Source organism: Petromyzon marinus, chromosome 1 (assembly GCF_048934315.1).
Source record: "Petromyzon marinus isolate PM22_M1 ecotype Great Lakes invasive population chromosome 1, UKy_Petmar_22M1.pri1.0, whole genome shotgun sequence".
Classification (NCBI taxonomy): Eukaryota; Metazoa; Chordata; class Hyperoartia; order Petromyzontiformes; family Petromyzontidae; genus Petromyzon; species Petromyzon marinus.
The window spans coordinates 23,496,815-23,519,992 of NC_133667.1; the positions used below are offsets into that span (position 1 = coordinate 23,496,815).

Genomic DNA, 23,178 nt, shown 5'->3' on the forward strand with positions numbered 1-23,178 from the left:
TACTTAGGCACCCAAAGGCGACCCGGCGTGGTGCTGGTCTCCCACCTCTTTCGCGTGCCGCGCCAGCCTTCACAGCCGCTACTCGCTAACAGCACTTGGGCCAACAGTCTGTCAAGGCTACACGGGGGTTCTTTGTTGTGTGTGCACACGTATTCCCCCTGCTCCAGGTGACCCTGCTCAAGTACTTCACCAAGGAGAAGTACTCCTTCATGTGCGGCCGCTGGCTCGACGCCAACGAGGAAGATGGCTTCACCGTGCGCGAGCTCTCTGCAGAGGGGGAGATGGTTGAAGAGCCACAGCCCGGTAAAGGTTCTTAATTCGACGGTGTTCCAAAAAGTAAAGAGACAGAAGGTAGTTTTTTTTTTATTGTTGTTCAATAAATGTGTGTTAGCATTAACACGACAGTGGATTTCTCTCGCAAAGTTAACCACATTTCGGTTTTTGTCTCGGCCTCGCTGTGCCCTGCTTTGCGCCACTATCCAAGAAGTTAACCTCGCATTCAATAAACCTTCAGAGCCAGGGTGAACATCCGACTCCAACGTATTTAATGACTAAAACGAGGTGAAACTGATGGAATAACACAGCACAAAATACAGCATCTGTTAATGTGGGCAATATCAATACAATTAATCACTGGAGCATCATAACATTGTCTTAGATAACTTGGATCTCAACAATAGGTCCTGGATGGACCAGGCACCTACATTAGCACTGAATAGCTATACAACAAGAGGATAAGCTACTGTGTTAAATAAGGTCACTTTGTGTAATCACCATACTGCAGCCGAAATGTGTGCTGCATATAACACTGAACTGTGGATGAGATACTTCTTGATCCTTGCTCTCAAGATCGCATTAAAGTTACACGGGCACAAGTCTGGCTCGACTTATCCAACTACAAATAACATTCACAAGTGGCAGGCTTTGTTGTTAACTAGGCCTCATTTATCATAACAATTTAACAGCATCATAAAGACATTTTCAGCATTATAACGGCAATCCTAACATTATAACAGCATTCCCAGTACATTGGTACCTCAGTATACGTCGTTAATTCGTTCCAAAAAGTAGGACTTATACCGAAAGTGACGTATACCAAACGAATTTTTCCCATAAGAAATACAGGGAAAATAAATAATCCGTTCCAGAGTATAAGAAATGATATTTTTTATGGCATATTATACATTAATGGGGTTGTATAACATAATGTAGACACTACTTATTACTAAAATGCATAATTAAATTAAAATAAATGCATAAATAAATTAAAATAAATTGAAATGAAAATACAATTTAACGTCACTTTACCTTCCTGAGAGGAGTTGATAGCCTACGAGGATGGTGGTGAGGAAGGGGAGGAGGAGGAGGAGATGTTATTTTTTGGAAGGAGAGTCCCCTTCCATTAAAACTTCAGGAAGCTGAAATTCTGGGGTTTTTTTTTCTCTTTTCTGTCTTTTTTCTTGACTTGGAGTTATAGCAAGGGTTGTGCACTGAACGAGATCTACTGTACAGGCAGACTGAGGAGCGGCGCTTTGTTTCAGTCGTGAACGGGGTATACGCGGGTACGCGGTGACTCATCCCGACCCAGACAAGTTCTAGCAAGCGCCTCGTATCCCAAGAAAGACGTCGTATCCCAAGACATTTTTTCTCGTCAAAACACGACGTATACCAAATTCGACATATTCCAAAGCGGTCGTATACCGAGGTATGACTTATAAGAATTTAAACGAACTTACAGACAATGGTTTTTAAAATCCCACAGTGAACAGATGCACCCGTCTTCACTGAGACGCTAATTGTGCCTCAATTTTGTACTCTGTGTAATGGTTGACACCCCTGCCTCGTGGCTTAGAGGACATTATATCGTAACTTCCTGGTCACATGACCAAACTCAACACCATATCAGGAAGTTCCTGTGTAACCACACCCCCATATCTGCCGTGGGGCAGAACAGTTTTCCTTTACTTCTCTTACGCCGCACTTCCGAGCCAAGCTGGGGGCCAGGTTGCTTTCTTCTGCTGTGGCAGCTGAGCCGAGTCGCATGCACATGACGCAGTTGTGACGCTTCCTCACATTGTACTGACTGAAAAGTCACTCGCAATGACCAAACAAAAATGATTTCAAATACCCCTGCCAAATTGGCACAGCTTTGGTCCTGAGCCAAATTGAGAAGTCACGAAAGGCGAACATGTTATATTGTTTGGTTCTGACTTGGCAATTAGCCAGTGGAAAACCACCCACGCTGACTCGGCCTCGGATTTGCCAGTGGAAAAGGAGCATCGGTGACACACAGGCTTCCTCAGGTACGAGGTGTTCTTGGTTTTGGCCCTCCAGCCAGGACTGCACTAACGCTCTTCTTGATCGCTTGATTCGTCCTAATACAGGAGTCGCAACTGGAATAACAAGAAGAGCCATTTTTTTTCGAATTCGGAAACAAAAACTCAATATTTCAAGAGCCACAAGACACGTGATTACAAAATGGTGGTCCTCAATAAATGACGTCACGAAGTAGTGCTTTAAAGAGTCGCATTCGGCTGTGGAACCGCAGGTTACCAACCCCTAGTCTAACACGTACCAGGGTGATGCCTCATTCCTGATGACATTTTCACCAAAATCCTGGGTTCACAGAATTATTTTTTCTCTTGGGGCTTTTCAGTAACAAGCACCAATGGTTGCAACATTCTTCAAAGTCCCTTTACTTATATGAGACACCTCTGTAGAAGTAACAACTACATCCTGCGTTGATCAGAAAGCTTCACTACAACACAAAAGATAGAGTGCATAGTTGGTGTGCACGCAGAGGGAGGGGTACATGCACAGGGTGTTTCGGACAGGTCACAGAGATGAGCACTGCAGTGGCACGCAGAGGTCGGTGATGGCGAGAGAAATCTGAGCCTCAGAGCGGGGTGAGACTTTAAGAGCAGATCTTTGAGGTCAGGTGTGTGATGTGGCAGAATAAAATCTGGCAGAAGATGAAAAGAAGTAATTGTGAGGTGTGATGGCGTCAGTCGCATTACTACTACTCATAATAATGATGCCCTTTATTTACTCAGGAAAGCTTCACTGAGATGTCACATTTATTTTAAAGGTGACCTGCATTCGGATGTTTGGCCAGTTCCATTGATCAGTATTTTAGCAAGTGAGAGGAAACTGCAGTACCAGAATACAACCCATACATATGAGGTAACACTCAAACCTATGCACATATATATTAAATTATATTTTTTTCCTGCTATCTCTTGGTCATTTTGCAGCCTGAGTATACATCACCTGGCAGTCTCCCATTCAAGTACTAGCCAGGTTCAAACCTGCTTATCTTCTGATATCAGATAATATCGATTGCATTCAGTGTGATTTAGTTATTTAATGGTAGTAATGCCTTGATCTTGATCACCATCATCATGATCACCACTGTCTTAGCCATTTCCACCATACTCTCATTATCATCCTCCTCATCATAATTTTCATAATCGGCGCCCTGAGATGCATCAGAACCTTGGACTTGGCATCACCCAGCTCACCGTGCGTGGAGCACAGATTAACAACTGTGGCACTCTGGATCTGCTGCGTGCAGTGGTCAAGTACCTGGTGACGATCCACACGGGGAAACACGGGGGCGGCGGCACGGATGCCAACGTGTTCGTGTGTCTCTATGGGGAGCAGGGCGACACGGGCGACCGTATGCTCTACACCAGCCGCAACAACGTGAACAAGTTTGAGAGAGGAAACGTGAGCATGCAACTCCTCTTATAATCATCTGTGGTAACCTTTTGCTTAGATGGGGCTTAGGTGCCTCAGCAACTAAAAGCCCCTTACGTCATATATCATGGGCACCACGGTGGCGAGATGTTTACTACCTCGCTTGGTATACCGGGGGTCGTGGGTTCGAACCCGACCCTGACGCCTGTTGTATACAGTATTTGCAGTTTGCATTTTTCTCTCCCTGTGGGCGCGTGGATTTTTCTTCAGGTCCTCCGGTGTTTTCCTACACATTTAGAAACACATTTAGAAACACGCATTTAGAGCATTTGGCTGCTATACATTTCCACATGATAAGCCACTTTGTTGAGCTATCAATTGTGGCCAGATCGCTTGTGAAAAAGCGTTATACAACTCAGTGGGCCCTACCTGGTAAAATAAAAAATGTTAAGTTTCATTGTCTAGTTTCATCTCAAACATTCTAAAAGCATCCACCAGGGTAGCTGTTCCTGTGTGGCACAAGGTAACTCAGCGATGGCCTGCAAGTGGACATTAGTCTGCCAGTAGGGGGCGATTATTGCTGCTATGTATCATCCCAATTGAGTAATTTTGCGAATCATTTTCAAATTTAGTAAAATTGTATCGTGACGCGGTCACACAATGGCATACTCGTTTCGAATAAAATAACGGATTCGTTAGTGTCCACTGCAAAGCAAATTCCGCCGAAAAATGCTTCATATACCGACAGTATTAACCAGGGCAACCTTCCCGATTTGAACCGTCAACCTCTGCAGCATGCCGTCGAACACATTCACTATTCCTGCGTTAAGTAACCGCCCTTAACATTCATTCTGCTGCAGCACATCCAACAATTAACAGCCGTTGGTCAATCTACTGCTGTATGGAAGCCTCTCACGCACCTCTTCAGTAATAGAAGTTGGTTAACCGTAATACTTAATCGCACCGGTCAATGTGGGTTGGTAAAGCTGGGGGCGGAAACCCATTCAGATATCGCTCGCCACTGATGTTAACCGTGGTCTGGAATTGAAGGCAGGTCATCGGGTTCATGGCGCAGTTCGCTAACCACTGCACCACTGCTCCTCCCACATCCGATACGTGTAACAAAGATGTAGTCACGTACACGAGGATGTGGACTTTCCTATCGCTCAGCTTCCCGTCTTTTGAATGCGTTCCCATATCCACGATTTCGTATTTGGTTGTATCATGAGGATGTTTATTGAAAATTTCTCCAGTTAATTTATGGGTACTTGAACAAAAAAAATATGTAGAGTTTTTTTGACACAATATAGGTGAAAACAAAACATAGAACACAGAGAGAGAGACAGTGTCTCTCACACACTGTGTGTCTCTCACACACTGTGTCTCTCTCTGTGTGTGTCTCTCTCTGTGTGAGTCTCTCTCTGTGTGTGTCTCTCTCTGTGTGAGTCTCTCTCTGCTTGTGTGTCTGTCTGTGTGTCTCCGCGTGTCTATGTTTTGTCTCTCTCTCAAATTGAGCAATCTTTGGAAGAACACAATCAACCAGGTGGGGTGTTGACTGTTGTGTTGGTCGACTCTCTGTGTTGTATTGCATTATATTTCCAAGTGTACTATGTTTTTTTTAATCATTCATTTGTACCTGATGATGGTTGCTTGTGTTGCAATCGAAACGTCGTATTCTATTATTATTTAATAAAATGTATTTCTACATGACTTTACCGAAAGAACCAAAGAGTGATTGGTCATTATCTAACAAATATTACAATCATATTGCTCTGAAAAAAAGGGAGCAAACCTGCCATGCTGTGCAGTACCAATGTGATTTATATCGGATTAGAAACAGGATCGCACAAACACCGCATCTGTACGTGCAAGGTGTAAATCGGATAAAGTGTGTAACGGATTAAAGTACTTAACGTTAGACAGCAGTGCGGCGAAACAAAAAAAAACAGACAAGAATCCTGCCGCAGAGAACATGGGCACATTTGTGGATCATTCGATATCCTGGGATTTTATCCCTGACACCCACACACAGAGTGTGGCGCTTCTTCCCACACCTTTGATGTCTACCCTAAGGCAGACGGCAAGCTTGAGCCATTGTTGGACGTTTGCGAGAATTTAACCTTGGAAGATGATTCGGTGGTTAGGGAATGATCCACGGGCAACCCGACTGCCTTCATTGATGTTATTATTTATTAGTATTTTAATTACGTATGAGTTTCTAACATTAAGATGCAATCATCGGTTATGATATGACTTGAATTATTGTTTTCAATCTTCATTTTGAAGTAGTTTTCTCTCTGGTTTGAATATAATACTGTCCGGACAAAAAATTTTGATTTAAAGCTTTCGTGACTGCAGTAATTCATATTCTTAGTTTTTTCGGTAAAGTCACGTTGAAGAGAAACAACAAAATAACAAAATATCGGTTTGCAAACCGACACACCTGATGATGACCGTTTGAGTTATGGTCGAAACGTCGTGAGAATTTTTTATTGTTTTATATATATTTTGTTATTTTGTTGTTTCTCTTCAACGTGACTTTACCGAAAAAACTAAGAATACTGTCCGGACATTTACATTTGATAAGGCTTTGTAGATCAATTAGCTACTGATTACGTTAAATTTTTCCTGACTTTATTTTTGGATGTATGTTTTAGTATCATGTTCAGTAGTTGGACATGGTTCTCTTTTAAAGGCCTTAATAAAAAAAACAGAATTACATTTTATGTTCTTCCAGTGCCATAGCAAACCATTTTTACAGTGACATCTATTGTGAATAATTTATATATAAACACTTTTATTCCTGCCTGTTAAACATGGCAAAACACTGTTCAAGATATCTGGGAATACTTCTTCGGAAATAGGCCTCTCATTGATCTGTTTATAGCAAGAAGGTGTTTGAGTTGAACTAAATAATATAAACTCAGTACACAATATTAAGATCGTGTGTATATTTTATAATCTTAGTGGTAACGTTTATGACAACACATCAACCAATCATCTCAGCCATCATGTTCAGCAAAACTATTATCTCCTGGCAGTCCCACCAACCCATCTGTTCAGCGTTAATAACAGAAGTGCTGTAAATATTTCTTATGATTTTGGTATAACTTTGGGTCAAGTACCGTTTTATCGAGTCTTTACTCAGACCTCAAACGTGGCTGTTTTGTAAGAAATCTTCAATCTTGCACAGTCTAAAAGTGTGTGTGGGGGGGAGGCATCAACCAACAACGGTGATGATTATTTGAACCGGTCCTGGGTTTCTCCTCGATCGACTCAGCCTCGAGTACCTGGTGTGATGTGTGAAAACACCTACTCGGGAGACAAAGGCGGCAAGGCGTGGTGCTAGCTACCCACACCCTTCGTGTGCCATGGCAACCGTCATAGCTGCTACTCGAGAACATCACTTGCCCCAAAAGTCTGATTTTTGTGGCTGTCCCACAGGTGGATGAGTTTGTGATTGAGTGCGTGACGCTGAAGCGCGTGACACGCGTGCGCATTGGGCACGATGGCCGGGGCGGGAGCTCGGGCTGGTTCCTCGACAAGATCATGGTGAAAGAGATGGACGCCGTCAATGCTGAGGAGGTGGAGTTCCCCTGCAACAGGTGACGTGTGCCGGCAAACCATTAGTCACCCGTTGACCGTTGTACATCCAGTGCCCGAGCACAACAAAAAGATTCATGTTCGTGCACGTCGTCTTAATCTGATCACATCTCAAGACGATGAATGGAAACTGTGAACGAACAAAAAAATACATGTTGTCGAGGAAAGAATTATGAAGAAAAAATAGCGTTTCCTTGACTTACCGATAAAGCCACAGCAGGCTCCTTGTGTCCTCACCCCGCCATACCTACCCACGTGTTCCATCAGTACTGTGTGTGTTTCGGGAAACAGTGTTGTCTTCTGAGTGTTGTTTTTTTTATATAATTACCTATCAAGTTTATGAAATTGAAGGAAAAGGCAACCCTAAATAGCTAATATCTTGAAGAAAAGCACCTTGGCTGTTAGACTTTTAGGGGTTCGTCCACTTGTGACTAAATTGTCATGATTCGAATGCAGCACTTTTACGAGATGGACGATAAAGTAAACTACTGTAGTCTGCGCTCCTTCAAGGGAGGTGGAGAAGCAAAACTACACAAACCCTCTCCTGAAGCCCTTCTTGTAGCTAGCAGACATCAACATTGGCATTTAGCTCCTGAACATATTTCCATCATATGCAAGAATAGATAATAATGAGATCATGTGATGCAATAATATTCAAATGATCATGCTCATCAGCCAAAACCATGATCATCAACCATGCAATGTGACAATCCATCCGGCTCCTGCACACAACCTGAAGCTATGCAGGACATGTCGCTCATAGGGACGGTAGTCAGGGTTAGCAATGGAGTGGTGGCCAAAGGAAGGAACACACCAAAGAGGACGTCCCTCGCAGTGATACAACGTTTACGAATTGGAAATAATTGATTCTCACGCAGTGAATAGTATGCATGTACCATGTGAACGTTATGCTGTGTAGTGACAGGGTGCCATTTGTTGACCAGGAGGGATAATTACGGGTATGGGTGCGTTATATAATAGCCAACCATAAAGGGGGCATAACTGGGCTAAAGGTCAGAGGCGGGGATCGGTTGGGAAGCTCCGGGAACCTGCTCGAAGGTTCTAGAAAGGGGCGTGGCCGGAGGCGGGGCATGGCCACGCCGAGGAGTATATAAGGGGGACGTAACCGGAGGTTCGGGGCTGTCGTGGGGGTCCGGGTCTTGGCTGCCGTCGCTGTCTTCGCTGTCATCTTTTCTTCATCGTCCAGCCACATGGCCGATCCGCTGTATGGCTCCCATCGTCGTCGTCGCTGTATTAGTCAGCCAGCTATATAGTTAGATGCCAGCGATGGGGCTGTATGCCATGCGTAGCCCAATATATATGTCACTCAGTGATTGTGCCTGTAAAGTGTGAGAAATAAACAAGGAGCCCTCTACACGTCGTGTCTCGGAAGTCACTCACTACATGTGCACCGTGAGCGTAACAATACATTTTGATTGCAGAATCGACGGATCCTTACGCTCCTATTGGCTGTGTGTCTTGGAATGTCTTGCACAGGTTTGAGACTTTGTTAGTTAGAAAACAAGCATTTAAAGTTATGGTCAGGATCTTTATATTAGTATCACAGCTTTAATGTGTCGATGATTAATCGAGTGATGTCACGACAGGGTTCTTGATCGCAAATGTAATTGTGTTTTTTGTTGTTATTATTAATGAAACTTCAAACTCATGCTGGACAGCCCGTGCCACATAAAATGGCTGTGCATCTACAAGCTGGAGTCAATGTCTTGCATATGACCATGTGAGAACCAGATGACTTCCGTAAAATATCTTTCAAACGAGACATTGATGGAAAAAAGTTATAGAGCCATAACAGTTGTCATTTTTGTTGTTGAGTCTTTGGTCTCGCATGAGCACGATGGCTCACTCTTGAAATCAATGATGCATGGGTTTAAATGTCCGTAGCATACGTTGGTAATTCCCCTCTAGAAATGTACCAGATTGCTGTGAGTATCTTGACACGGGGGCGGTGTGGGGGGAAGTGGCAGTTCAACAAATTCAGCAACCATTCTAAATCAGCCTAATAATACACATGGGGTGTCAGTTTCAAGGTAATTCATTACCTTTAGTTGCATTAAACATTGCTTATTTGTGGCATAGGTCAATGGTCTGATGCATACGCTAAACTGAATACACCGTCGTGATTCCAGTTCGGATGTAAAAAGTCGGTTAGTCTGAATACGTCCAACACTGTTGCACATCATAGGCATTTCTCTCTTACCAGTCCTAATTTGTTTGACATCAAGTGCCTTAATAAAGAGCACTTTACAGTTTAATTAATGATTATCCACATCTATAACCAACCAGGTGGCTCAGTGGGAGGGAGCGTGGATTGTAATGGGAAAGTCACGAGTTGAAAATGCCAGTTGGGAGGTTAACTCAGCCCATCATCCCTCCAAGGTCCATAAAATGAGTACCACTTTGTTGTAGGGAAGTTAACAGTGGTTATCCAACGATAGATTCGCCCCTGCCATAAGAAAGAGGAATTTACACAACTGACCAGGGCTGTAAACAGGAGCTGAACACTGCCTTCAATGCTCATTTGAGCACGAAATCACTTTGGCTTGACTTGACCCACATGCACGTCCTAATTCCAAAGCAGTCCACAGTACAAACTGGCCCAGTCGCTAGCTAACCATGAAATAGGCAGAGCGACCTAATAGTCTTGGCAATGCATAGTAATGCCCTATTTACTGTATACTCCAGCAGCCTTGCTGAGAGATGACTGGCACATTTGATAAACAAATATTGGCTTAGTCCCAAGGTTTATTTCACGAAACAATAATCACTCTGGTTAGAAGTTACTTATTGTAATCCCATATTTGGTGTTTTAAAAGTTTCCTAAACAATCTTTCTTTAATTTATGTATTTTATTTGAAGCCACATACGATCCCAATAGGGCTTACATGGGCTATATTGGACTTTCTACTCCCACATCTATGCTCTCCACCTTCATCAACGAGCACTGATCAGGACGGTGAAGTATGGTCAAATACCTCCCATGAGCTGCACGGCATGGGGAGGCCATCATCGAGCAGTGGAATGACAAAAGGGCTGTTCATTTGCATGAGGGCCCATTGGGACTCTTCATCTCTTTTCCAAGTAATGCCTGGACCAAGCAAATACATGCAGTAAACATACAATAAAATGTCAATATAAACATTATGCAAAAAAAACATTCAACATGAATTACAATTAAGCATTAACATAAATACATATAACTTGACATTTCAGTGAGATACATTTTAAATTGGGTCAAAAGCACATCCTGATGAAAATGGAGCAACAGTGCAGGATTATGGGTACCAGCCTTTGACGACCGGATTGCTCCAGTGAGCGCGACTGCCACTGACGGCGACGGTTCTCCGTCCCGCAGGTGGCTGGATGACGACGAGGACGATGGGCAGATTGTGCGGGAGCTCGTGCCGCTGGGAGATGCGCAGATGCTGAAGAGTGAGTCGAGCGTCCGCGACAGACGCGACGGCGGTGTCTGCTGTTGCCGGGGCGACATAAGCTGACAGTGCGGCGTCGATATCGGCGTCCGTCCGCATCATATTAATAAAACGACCACAGAGGGACGTCGATTGTTGCGTCGTGTGGCCACTTATGCCGCCCGTTTTACGTGTGCACCTCAAGGAAGCAGAGCGGTTACATTGCTGTTATTGAAATGGTAATTGGGGCCCGGGATTGCACTTGCTAAGTTGATCGTCATGAGCTGTGTTCACAAGAACAAGTTCTCTCACAATGCAAATGTTTTAAAATATCTGAACTCCTACTAGAAATTAGTCTATTTAGTAAAAGTTTTCATTATTAAAGATATTGCATGTTTAGCGTTTATTAGTGCCATAAAATATCAAAAGTGCTGTCATGCTCAAATAACTTTGTCCAGTGTTAATATCCATTGGTGGACACTGATCCACTTGGTAAAGAAATATACATTTTGGGGGCCAGTTTGTCTGTAAGAGCACTACGATTAAATTACAATATATCGGTACTTATTTGATCAATTCTGGAAGAAAAAAAACACGTGGACAGTGATGGAGCACGTTTGTAATCCAGCACTGTTGAGGCAAGGGTTTGTGGATCGCACACACGTTCCAAAACTCCCTTTCCATGGGCATCAGGGAGGTACTATTCCATGGCTTTCCAGGAGAAGGTGGTACAGCAAAATGTGGACCAATATAATCTGTCCCTTCTGTTTAGGATAGAGTGTTGCCACCTCACATGCGTGGGTTTCCTCCTCGTGCACCGGTGCCCTCCCATAAGTGTAAACATCCGTTGATGGGATGGAAACATTTGAATATATAGAGGACTGTAGTGTTTGGGCAATTGTTGGCACCATCTCACCGCCTTGCTGACTGCCAGATTGTCTGTGAGTCCTCCAAATTGTGAGATGCAATTTGCATGAACGACAACGCTATATAAAACTAAAATATTCAACATAACCTTTTGGGTTGTGTCAGTCCCTGGTCGCTACCTTTTTGTGTCATGCACTTTACCAAAATAGCTGGACATTTATTAGTAGAGAAAATGTTTTAAATAATCTTTTAATTATGTGTTTTCATTTATAGGGAGCAATTATGAATGTAGGAACTGCAAGCACTGTTGTAATTATATATCTCTAATCAGCGCAATGAGAAATTTCTATTCAGTGTCGTATAATGGTACTTCAGTGACATTCTTGGTCTACAAAATCCAGAGAAGGCAAAATAGATACCAAATTAATCATGTTTTTGTTTTGGAAATCATTAAAAAATTCAAGTAATGCTCTACAGTAGTTTCCATGGCAGCCATTTTGAGTGTGTTCTAGTGTGGCCATTTTGAGCAACGGATTGGCCCAAACCAAAGAAGGAACGTGTGCGTTTGTTCTCTGCCGGTGGGTTGGGGGGGCGCAGATGTGAGCTACCACATCCACATCAAGACGGGCGACATGCGTGGCGCCAACACGGACTCGCACGTCTTCCTCAAGCTGCACGGCTCGCGAGGTGACACGGGCCGCCTGCCCCTCAAGGTCTCCGACAACGGCCTCGGGGACAAGTTCTCACGGAACCGCGTCGACGTCTTCACCGTGCAGACAGCGGACGTTGGCAAGGTGCCATGTTCAGCCACAGGATGATGACGGGTTATCTGGTTGAGACCAAAAATAGGCACTGCCTTATCAGAATTCTGATTCATTCTGCCATTGCTTGTTGAATCAAGCAATCGGTGTGTTATTGGTATTGGTGAGCATGGGCCAGCGGATTTGGTAAGTGCCCAGATTTGAACAGTGCGCACATTTTTCTGCCAAGGTTATAAGTCTGAATAATGACTTATGAATGTGGGAATAATGGCGTAATCGTCCACTTTACAATTTAAGTTAACACACCTAATGCTACATACTGATATTCTGCAGTGGCTTGAGATTGTCACCATGTTGCTGCTGCTCACCCGCTGAGACTGTCGGGGAAAATATCGTAAGCAAGTGCCTGTTAAGGCCAGAATCATACTTGCAATGGTGGTGGAATTGTTTCCAAAACTCCAATATTGTTATCTTGCGACTGACGTTGTACGTGACCAGGACTTGAATCCATTCAACAAAACGCAGCGGTCCACTAACGTCTGCCCCACCCATCCTAAACTGACATGCATATACACATGTGGATGCACACTCACACTGATTGCACATCATTATGATTGAGTAGTGATATTTTAGGTGCAATTAAACATTTTATAACATTTTCATCATAAAAGGAAAATTATCCGATTAATTAGCAGCATGCTTTGTATAATTCTGATCAAAAGTCATTGCCTATTTGTGCTTGAAATGGCATTGAACAGTGCTCATCTCTGTTAAAACTAAGCCAGTGGTGGTAATTCCACATTCTTATGGCAAGAGCCACTCTTCATTGGACCAATATAGTCGAATTCCCCCAAACTGGTACTTAATTTGTCAACCACCTCCGTTTAGCACGGTTGGCTACGTACGGTACCTGCTAAATGGGGCATAGGACTCATAAGCTTTCAATTATGAATTGAGTGCTCTATCAGAGTGTCACAATGTGCTGACTAATGCGATTTTGTGCCAATCTACAGTTGTAAAATAACCCTCTACAGTCAGGTGGCTGGGTGGCTCGGAGATCATAGAGCTGAGCTCGCACCACTGAGATCCTGGGTTTACATTCAAGCAGCTGCCTGAGCTTAAATGGGGTTCTCATCTTAGTCACCAATTACTGCACAATAATGATGTGATGCATAATTTAGCAGAACTTACATGATGAGAATACAAATTATGGATTTAGTTGTCATGTGGTTAACATTTCTCTCTGTAGCAGGGTCGGTAGAAAAATGTTAATGTGGCGAAGAGGATACTTTTTTGAGATATTTCAGAAGCAGTTCTGTGATATGACTGAACGTGGGCCATTCTCTAACACAGGGTGATACACTTGCCCTGCAAGGGTTCCTTAGTTGATTAATTGTCTCATTTCATGACACCAATAGCACGGTCTGGATAAAATTGAGGAAACTCCCTCTCGAGTCAATCATTACCAGGACAGCTGAAACAAAATCACATGCAGGCCAAGACACAATATCAAACGATGCACATTAAATGTCAAGATATTTAGGCCAAATGGCATTGTGGGTAATAACTAAATTTCCGCAAACTTAAAAGTGAAAGGCATTGTGTGCTTCTGTAGCATTGTACGAATATGGCAAACTGATCCTATTTTCACCAATATTAGGCCTCATAATTACAGTTTCAACCTTCTCATTATCCTGATGCCCTGCTGTTTTGATTTTCTTTCCGTTTCACTTGCCGAGATGCCTGCTGCCACAGTGCAATGTGGCTGTGGGGGTTGGGCCCGGGGGGAGGGGAAAAACATCACTCGAGAGTGAACGAAGAGGAGCGCTGTAGCCAATGCATTGCATTGTCATCCGATTACCTGAATACCTCACGATGCAGACCCATTTCTTTTGTTCGGATGAATATTTCGCGTGAGCAAACCCTACATTTACTTACGCTGAAGTCTCTCTTTTCATTTCTAAATCTTTTTTTTCCGGGTTCTGGTGACTGATTATACTGTTTACCGTTTGTGGCTTTTTCTTCATTTATAAAAACGATGTCTGCTCTGCAGCTGCTCCTCTCAATGAAAATCACTCAACGCAATCGCCGCTCCCTCTCTCGGGAGGGAGGCTTAGAGGCACGCGCACACACAATAGCGGCATGTGATGATGACACAATAAAGCAGAAATAAATCTGATACCATGTACCCCCCCAAAAAAACACACGGCAGATGTACAAAGCCGGCTTGAGACATTTCTCTCACTACAATTATAATACGTATTGCCTCCATGATCAAGCGAGCATTGAGTGGTAATTTTATTTGTTGGCAATCCTAAAGTTTTGTGTACTTTGCACGTTCCTACGCAAAGTGGTGCTTATTTTATCAATCACATAGGTGTGATGGGTTCAAGGGACCCCCGACTGGGATTTGAAAATTTCAACACTCACGATTGTAAGGCCCTATTCCTATTGCACCAATTGCAAGTGTTAACGAATCGAACAACACAAATGGCTCATGAAACGCATTCTTTTTAATGTTTCCTTACAGTCTGTAATTCAGAGGTTGCCGGTTCAACACCAAAGGTTTCCCATCCAATTCTGCCTCCCAGCGCGGCAGTTAAAACAATGGACGCATTTATTTGAATCCTTCTGCCTCTGTCCATTGAGCGGTATAATTCGGTACACCAAAGTTAGCTGATTGGGCAGGTCGCGTGTGGGTGAGTTAAATTGTAGGTGCTCCAACCTCTCCAAAGGTATCTGGACCTGCGTGAAAGAATATGTAAAGAATATACGTATATCTAAAGGCTTTCTAGCGCTCCCTCTAGTGGATGCTCTTCTGCTATCAACGGTGTGAGAAAGCATATGCAGGGCTGTACATTTATCTGCATGAGGATTTCTTGGCCAAATTCTTTATTAATGCATGTGAGAGGAAACCGGAGTGCCCAGAGAAATCCCACACGTATGAGAGAATAACACTCAAAATATTTATCGAGCAATTCTGTACTGCAATCGCCTTGTCACCTTCAAAGGTTAGCACACTGAAATCAGCGTGGCCCACCAACAACTATCGCTAATGTACTGGAATACAGGCATGCGTCACCATAGCTTCAGATATGTGACTTCATTCACAAGTTGAAGTCTAAGCTTTGGAAGTTCCTCTTCTCCTCTGCCTGTATCTGACTCTTTCATCGATCCAGATGTCTTTTTGATAACAAGTAGAGAAGGCCCTCTTTTACTACACCTCCTCTCCCTAACTTGCTCCTTCGCCCAATACACGGAATCTCTCTTCATTGCTAGCAATTCGTCGTGCGTATTCTGTCCTTCACGTGCAGCGTCTTCACACGCGGTCACCTATATGCACGTTACCTGTCCACGATGTATATATATAAAATATTGCATTTGCTTTTCCTCTTCTTGCCCACGAGCAGATCAACCGCATCCTCATAGGACATGACAACTCGGGGCTTCGCTCGGGCTGGTTCCTCGACAGCGTGGTGCTGGACGTGCCGGTGTCGGGCCTGCGCTACCGCTTCGCGGCGCACCGATGGCTCTCCAAAAAGGAGGCGGATGGCAAGACCGAGGCGGAGATCTATCCCACTGAGGTGGAGCACATCGAGAAGTGTGCGTGCCGACACCACCCCCCACCTCCCAAATGCAACGCACGGACAGATTGTGGAACTAAGGGAGACGAACTCGCGCACAGAACTGTTTTGTGTGTGTGTTTAGTTTGTGATCTCCGATGAGGACAGTTGTATATACGTACCATGCATGGGGGATTGGGTGTTGCCATAGTGCAATGAGGCTCGCACACTCGTGCTTGCAGTACGGATTCGATCTCTCGTGCTTGCCAATTGAACCCCCACCCCCGACTCCCCCGCCTCTGTCCACCCAGGGGGATAAATGGGTTCAGCAATACAGTTGAGTCGATTGGCAGCTCTTGTGTAGTGGGGTAAAGTGTGGGGTCTACCCACCTCTTCCATGATAATAGAGGTTTTTTGGGGTTAGATCACGTAAATATAAATGTCGTTAAACCCGCCACCACCTGACACAGCCAATTAGAAAGGTTTGTCAGCACACTGGTGTGTTGGAGAGCAAATCCACAACATTTACAATCTGTGTCGGGTGGTGGTGGGTTTAACGACACATTTATATTTACACGATCTAACCCAAAGCACCTATATTATGAATTATTTTGGTCGCGAAAGCTTACGTGTTAAACTCTTCCGTGATGTTTAGCCAGCGTGAAAGAGTAGGCCAAAACACCCCCTCCTACAGGGGTTCTTTAGAGCTCCCTCCAGTGGAGGGCCCTCCCGCCAGCAGCAGCGGCGGCGACAGCGTAGGAATTGCAGGGATGCACCATGACCCAGTCGACCTTCACACCGCACAAAATCGCGTTGCTCTACCAAACGGAGGCACCGGTGTAAACGAGGGTATGCTGCGGGTCCTGGGCTCTCTCTCTGTCGCCTGGCTGGGTGTGTGCAGGTATCAACTACCAGGTGAGCGTGCACACGGGAAACGTGCGGAGCGCGGGCACCAATGCCAACGTGTTCATTCAGCTGTACGGCGACATGGGCAAGACGGAGGTGCACAACCTGAGGAACCGCTCCGACAACTTCGAGAGGGCCTCCAACGACATCTTCAAGGTGCCACCTGCCTCTTAAAATTTATTTTATTTTTTATTTTTTATTCCAGCCTGTGATGACCAGTGTAGTGTAGTACCCTGTATGGTACAACAAAAAATGTCCATCTCGGTGCGGAGAGGCCTTCATTCGTTGGTGGGTTGAGAATGGAAGGCATTGATTACATTTTTATGTTTTCAAATAAAATTTACAGTATATGCTTTGGTAATAGGTGTATGTATATTTTGAACTTCTTTCGCACTGTGCGTAGCCAACCATGCTGACTGAATCACCAAGAACAATGCACCGGGTCTCGTCAGATCTGGGAAGCGAAGCCGTGTTGAACCTGAATAGTGCTCGGATGGATGGGCAACCACTGTGCATAACAGATGGTATAGGCTGCGGGGGCTACATGGTAGGCAACAGGGCAGTGGAGCAAAGTCAATTGCTTTAATGCTCCTGGCCTTCACCAACTCGGACTGACTAGCGTGGTGAAGCATGGTGAAATATCCGTACAGCACGTGGATGCTGTCATCCAGCAGTAGATTGACAAAAGGGTTGTACATATGATTTGTATCAAAGCTACTTGGAGGCAAGTTTTGGTCTCCGTGTGGTGCGAGTGCTGCTTGCTGAAGGATAAATGTCTATAATATTCAGCAGGCAAGCAAAAATTACCGACTTAAATAAGGTGTCAATCAAGGCCATGGTTATAAACCAATTCCCTCAACTGCACAACTGAGGACAATCGAGTTTAAAAATGCACCAAATTGACATCTCAGTTTACAAAAACTTATGCATTTAGGGCACGGTATATTATATTTTTATGATATTTGCGTGAAATAAATTAATTTTTCGTATTTTATTCGAAAACCCAGGTGGGGGGTGGGTAGTGGACGAAATTACCTTTCGTGTGGAAAAATTATAAATACGAACAATGTGCTCCAACATCAAAATAAATGCGAAGATGTTTTATATCCAAGGCTTGAAAACAAGCAGAAGGAAATTTGCCAGTTCTTACGAATAACTCCTTGTACAGGGAAGACGATTCTGTTCCAGAGCGATGGCGTCGTTCATTTGCGGCCTTTTATTTGCTCCATCGCGGGTCGCTAAGAGACTGTCATTATTTAATTGTTGTCGTCTCCACTGTCATAAATGCATATCCATGCCTTATACTAACAAACAATTGCATATTAAGATCAGATTTTAATTGCAAATCATAACCACAGCGAATTGCATTTAATAGCTTGTTCCGAGAATGTGTTAATCTTTGCATACAAGACCCATTATGCGTGCAAATAAAATGCATCTTCCTTATTTTAAGGGTTCTCAATGGGGTTGCTAAGAGGCCACGACCATCATTACTGGGGTCGCGAATGGCCGCGAGGTCTGCATTGGGGGTCTGCGAAGGGCTAACGAGTTTATATTGGGGTGAGGGGGTCAGCTATCGAGGTATCGGGGGGTCAGGTGGTCAACACAACGGCTAGCATGCTACCCCTGCTCGCATGCTACCCCTGCTCGTCTGGCAGTTGTCGATGTGTGAAGTAACATGCTCGTTGATGACTGTACAACAACAACAACACTTTTTGATATTTAACACTGTTGATATAATACTGTTTTGCTGTAACATCAGAGCAGTTCAAGTGAGGCTGCATTTGTCAAAAGGTTAAGGAAGCATTGTCTTATTTTGTTTTAAAGAGATCACTTGTAAACTGCTCAAAGAGCATTTTATCGTCATATTTCCCCGATCCAAAAATTAATCTCGCAAGTATTGTTTCCGAACCACTGGAAGTACTGTAGTTTTAAAAATATAAAAAATGAATGTAATTTTTTCACAGGGGCTGTTATGAAATGCACGCCAATTATCAATTTTATTTTAATTGTGCAAATTTGTCTGACTCTTGCGGTGGTCACTCGGCTGACAGCTATAAATTAACACGTTGTGCTTTTGATTGTTGTTTGAAATCCTTTTTTTTTCTTCCAAAACCTATGAACACAATAATATACATCAAACACAAATCTCAGTAATATGTTGATTAAAAAAAAGTGAGAAATGTTATTCCTTTACAAGTAAATGCGTAGAGTACTTAACAAAGTGACAGCTGGGTGAACCATTTTCATGTTTACCACAATTAACGTCCCATTGGAAAATGTTGTAACAAAGCGACTTTTGTTACCATGTGATTAATCTAGCAACCTCTAGTGGCTGCGGGAGTCACGTGAAACCCCATTGCTTTGCAACATACACTCATCGAAACGCACGGACGTGATTCGTGGATTCTGGCGCGCGATTCAAAATTACTCGTAGCGCGTGCCAGGGTGGCTCAGGGATCGAGATTCATCGACGCGTAGTTGTGCCCCCTGCTCGTTGGGTAACTGTCCCGCGCTGTGCATGGCTTTCGGCCGGCTGCAGGTGGAGGCGATGGACGTGGGCAAAGTGGTGAAGCTGCGCGTGGGCCACGACAACTCGGGCATGGGCAGCGGCTGGTTCCTCGACTCGATCGTCATCCGCCGGCTGAGGCAGTCCTCGCCCCACCGCCCCCAACCCGTCGACGCGGAGGAGGACGAGGACGAGGAGGACGACGAGGAGGCGGAGGACGAGGACAGTGAGGAAGTGCAGACGTACACCTTCCCGTGCAAGCGCTGGCTCGCGCGCGACGAGGACGACGGGGAGATCGTGCGTGAGCTCCTGCCGCAGGATTGCGCCGAGATGGAGGGTGAGCTCACGTGTCGGTTCAGTCAGAAGGGTTTTAGTTAATATATATTTAGTCGCGGACTCGGTCTGGCCGATGACAGGCTGTGCGGTTTAGTCAAGTCTAATTCTGTGGATTTAATTTGGTCATTCTCAAAGTGTAATCGGCGAATTAGATGACTGAACAAATCTAGTCCTCACTCTTAAGTCTTCTTTCTTTCCGATTCTTGGTTATTAAATGTGGGTGTGAGAAATGCGCAAGTTCCCCCCCCACCCACCACCCCCCACCCAAATATTATCAGGTCAGCCAATCAGTGAAATCAATACATCTCATTATGTGCATCTATTGCCAATTATGGCCAATTATCATTTTTGTCTTCCTTCCTCAGTGCGCCCGCAGTCTAATAGCGCTACTAATTTATCTTGGTCTGCGTCTTCATTCAGACGAGTTCATTCTGCCTCATCAGTCATTCTTAGGTCTTTATTGGGTTTTTCGTCATCACTGTTATGTTTGATGATGCTTGTCCACTGATATTCATCGTTGACTAAAATAAAAAATAAACACTTCGTGGACAAATTTTCATTACGTCTCTCGGTAACAAAAAATTGACACAGCCGAGGTCATGCTCGCGTGGAGTCTGAGTGACTTTTTGACCCCGAGTGAACCCTTGGCCTTAAGTGAACCCGAACAAAGCCGAGGTGGTTAGCGGTGCGAGTAAATTTGCTCATGTCACGTGATTTCTTTAAGGATGAGAGATCCGTATTTTCTGACAGGTGGGTCAATGTGGGGTTCTGCCCCCTTTGTTTTGTTTGTTCACACAAATTCAGGTTGGGACTCTTAAGCACACAAAATAAATCAAAGTGTCTCTCAACTCAAATGAGTTTTGATGTTATAGTATAAATTCCTTATCGTATACCACTGAATTTCCCCCCCCCCCTCTCCTCCCTGGCCCCTCCCCCCCCCTCTCTTACCTATATAGCCTCGTATTACGGGAGTCCTTCTACCCACTTCAGCAGTTTGTTTCTTTTTTCGATTTAAAGCTTTCGTGACTGCAAGGATTCATCTTCTTTGGTTCTTTCGGTAAAGTCACGTAGAATGAGAATAAAATAATAAAATAAAACAATAAAATTCTCACGACGTTTCGGCCACAACACAAGTGGCCTTCTTCAGGTGAAAGGAACAAACCTGTCGGGACGACAGAGCTACAGGTTTGTTCCTTTCACCTGAAGAAGGCCACTTGTGTTGTGGCCGAAACGTCGTGAGAATTGTATTGTTTTATTTTATTATTTTATTCTCATTCTACGTGACTTTATCGAAAGAACCAAAGAAGATGAATTTGTTTCTTGCTGTCGTTGTTCCACCTGATGACGGACGCTTGTGTTGCGCCTGAAACGTCGTGATTTTTTTTATTTTATACCTACGTGATGACTTTACCGAAAGAACCAAAGAGTATAAACTCCCTTCCCATTCGCTTTTGAGGTGCTATACCCTGGCTTACCAGGAGAAGGTGGTACAGAATATGTGGACTCCACCTTTCCCATCTGTATGGGGTAGAGTGTTGCCCCATTACACATGCGGGTTTTCTCCGGGTGCTCTGGTTTTTTTGCCACGTGTAAACACTCGTTAATTGACCAATAACACCTTGGGGGATAATTCGATGCCAGCTCACTGCCTGGCTGCCTTTCCCGCTTGTATGTGACTCCAAGCACCCTGAGTGATTCTCCCTCTTTCTTCGAGGGTGAGCAAATACTGTGCGCGTTACAAGTGGAAATTATTATTATTTACATTTCCATGATGAACTCTCACTAAGTGGTACTCATTTTGGGGCTGAATCGGCCACCAACTGGGATCTGAACTCATGTTTTATTGTGAGCCGCACAATGTAACCGTACCATCATCTGGATAGCTTCAATAAGAATTCACCAGATGTGATTTCAGAGTTCAATAGCATCCAGTTTTTCTTAGCAAGAGGAACCAGGTGTAAAACACAAAATATAAAATATTATAACAGTACATGATAAAAGCAATTATTCACCATGCCGTTTTGTACAAACTGAAATTGTGCATTCAGCCTGAAGTGTCTTATTGATTCAAACCAATTACCTCAACCGGTACGGGGTGCAATCAATAGTAAAAATACATCAAATTTAGATCTTGGTGGCCTCTACCACACCTACAGAGTAGGTCGAGAGAATATTGAACATCAAGAAACCAAGAAAACATCTTATCTAATCATATGAATACCCGTCTGCAGGAAAAACGTGTTTGGGCCTAGTGCAAATGTCAATCTGCTCTCAGGTGCATGCCATTAGGGGAAGAGCCCTGTCATGCATCGCAAGCTCCGTGACATACATTTACATTCGGGAGAGCATGACACTTTGCTCTTAGAGGTGTTTTCGGGTTGTGCCCTGTGCTGTTTGGAATGACTTCCGACGTTTCGCTTTGTGAGGAACTTCTGCGAGAAGTGCGAAAAAGCTCCCGAAATGGAGAGCGAAAAAAAGTCGGACGTCACGCTGAAAGCACATCAGAGAGTTGTACAGCACACACCTCGAAAACCTGTGCAGGCGCAGTATGATACTTGAATTAACTTGTGTGTCATATTAACCTGGCTGCCCATTGCGATAAGCTCATCAGATGTTCTTGGGTGTCATATCTTGGGAGTGTGAAACAGGCGGTTTAATCAACTGAAACACTGGAAGGCTCCAGTGAGAAACGTGAATATGATTAGCTATTCACGATAGTAACACTCCTCTGGCCATGCTGCGCACTGTTGGTACAAAACTCAACTGTCAGTTCGAAAGGCTGTGAGTTCAAATCCTGCTCAAGGATCAACTCAGTCCATAATTTGTCCATTGTTACTACAATAAGTACCAATTTGTGTGAAGTTAGTAGTGAGGAAACTGCTTTTTGTTGTCACTGCCTTAGGACCCCAGCTCATATGATGGATTTCCTAACGCACTTTTAAGAATAAAGACACTAAGGCATTTTTTTGTTTATTAAAGTGTGTATAATTGTACTCGTCTAATAAATTATTTTCGGTATTTATTGGAGCAGTTGGTGCCGGGTGTCATGCACTGCACGATGAATCTGTGCAAATTGAACATCACAGCTCATCGAATTTCTCCAGGATAAATAAAAATTCTGATGAACCAGAAAACCTGAGTTTTATTCTCCGCGATAGCTAACGCCAGTGGCCAGTGATATCTGAACTAGTCATGGATCCTCCCTTCATCAACACGCATAGACCAGCATGGTGCAGTATGGTCAAACAATTCTCATGACTGGCATGACAAGTTGAGGCCTTTATCCAGCAGTGGATTTTCAAGGGGTTCTAAAGTATAATGGTTATTTATTTTTCGTAAATCTCTTTGAAACTTGCGTGCAAATGGCGCTGACGATGATGGCAATATTGATAATGCATAACCACCTGATCTCGCGTGTATTATTTATGATTTGTTTCTCCATTTTGCCCTTCAAGCGTGTATTCCAGTTGATGTGAATAGTTTGCAGATAATGTTAGCTTGTT

At 43.9% G+C, this 23,178-nt stretch overlaps 1 protein-coding gene across 1 annotated transcript in view; it reads left to right on the plus strand.

The window, feature by feature from the left end:
- The window catches only part of LOXHD1 (lipoxygenase homology PLAT domains 1), a 143,575-nt gene that overhangs the window by 54,089 nt on the left and 66,308 nt on the right, over positions 1–23,178 (plus strand). The window contains exons 12-19 of the mRNA XM_032945637.2: positions 168–303; positions 3,575–3,729; positions 7,144–7,304; positions 10,679–10,755; positions 12,198–12,394; positions 15,772–15,964; positions 16,826–16,986; positions 19,373–19,676. Coding sequence (XP_032801528.1) covers positions 168–303; positions 3,575–3,729; positions 7,144–7,304; positions 10,679–10,755; positions 12,198–12,394; positions 15,772–15,964; positions 16,826–16,986; positions 19,373–19,676 — 1,384 coding nt within the window. The remainder of the gene's footprint in view (positions 1–167; positions 304–3,574; positions 3,730–7,143; positions 7,305–10,678; positions 10,756–12,197; positions 12,395–15,771; positions 15,965–16,825; positions 16,987–19,372; positions 19,677–23,178) is intronic.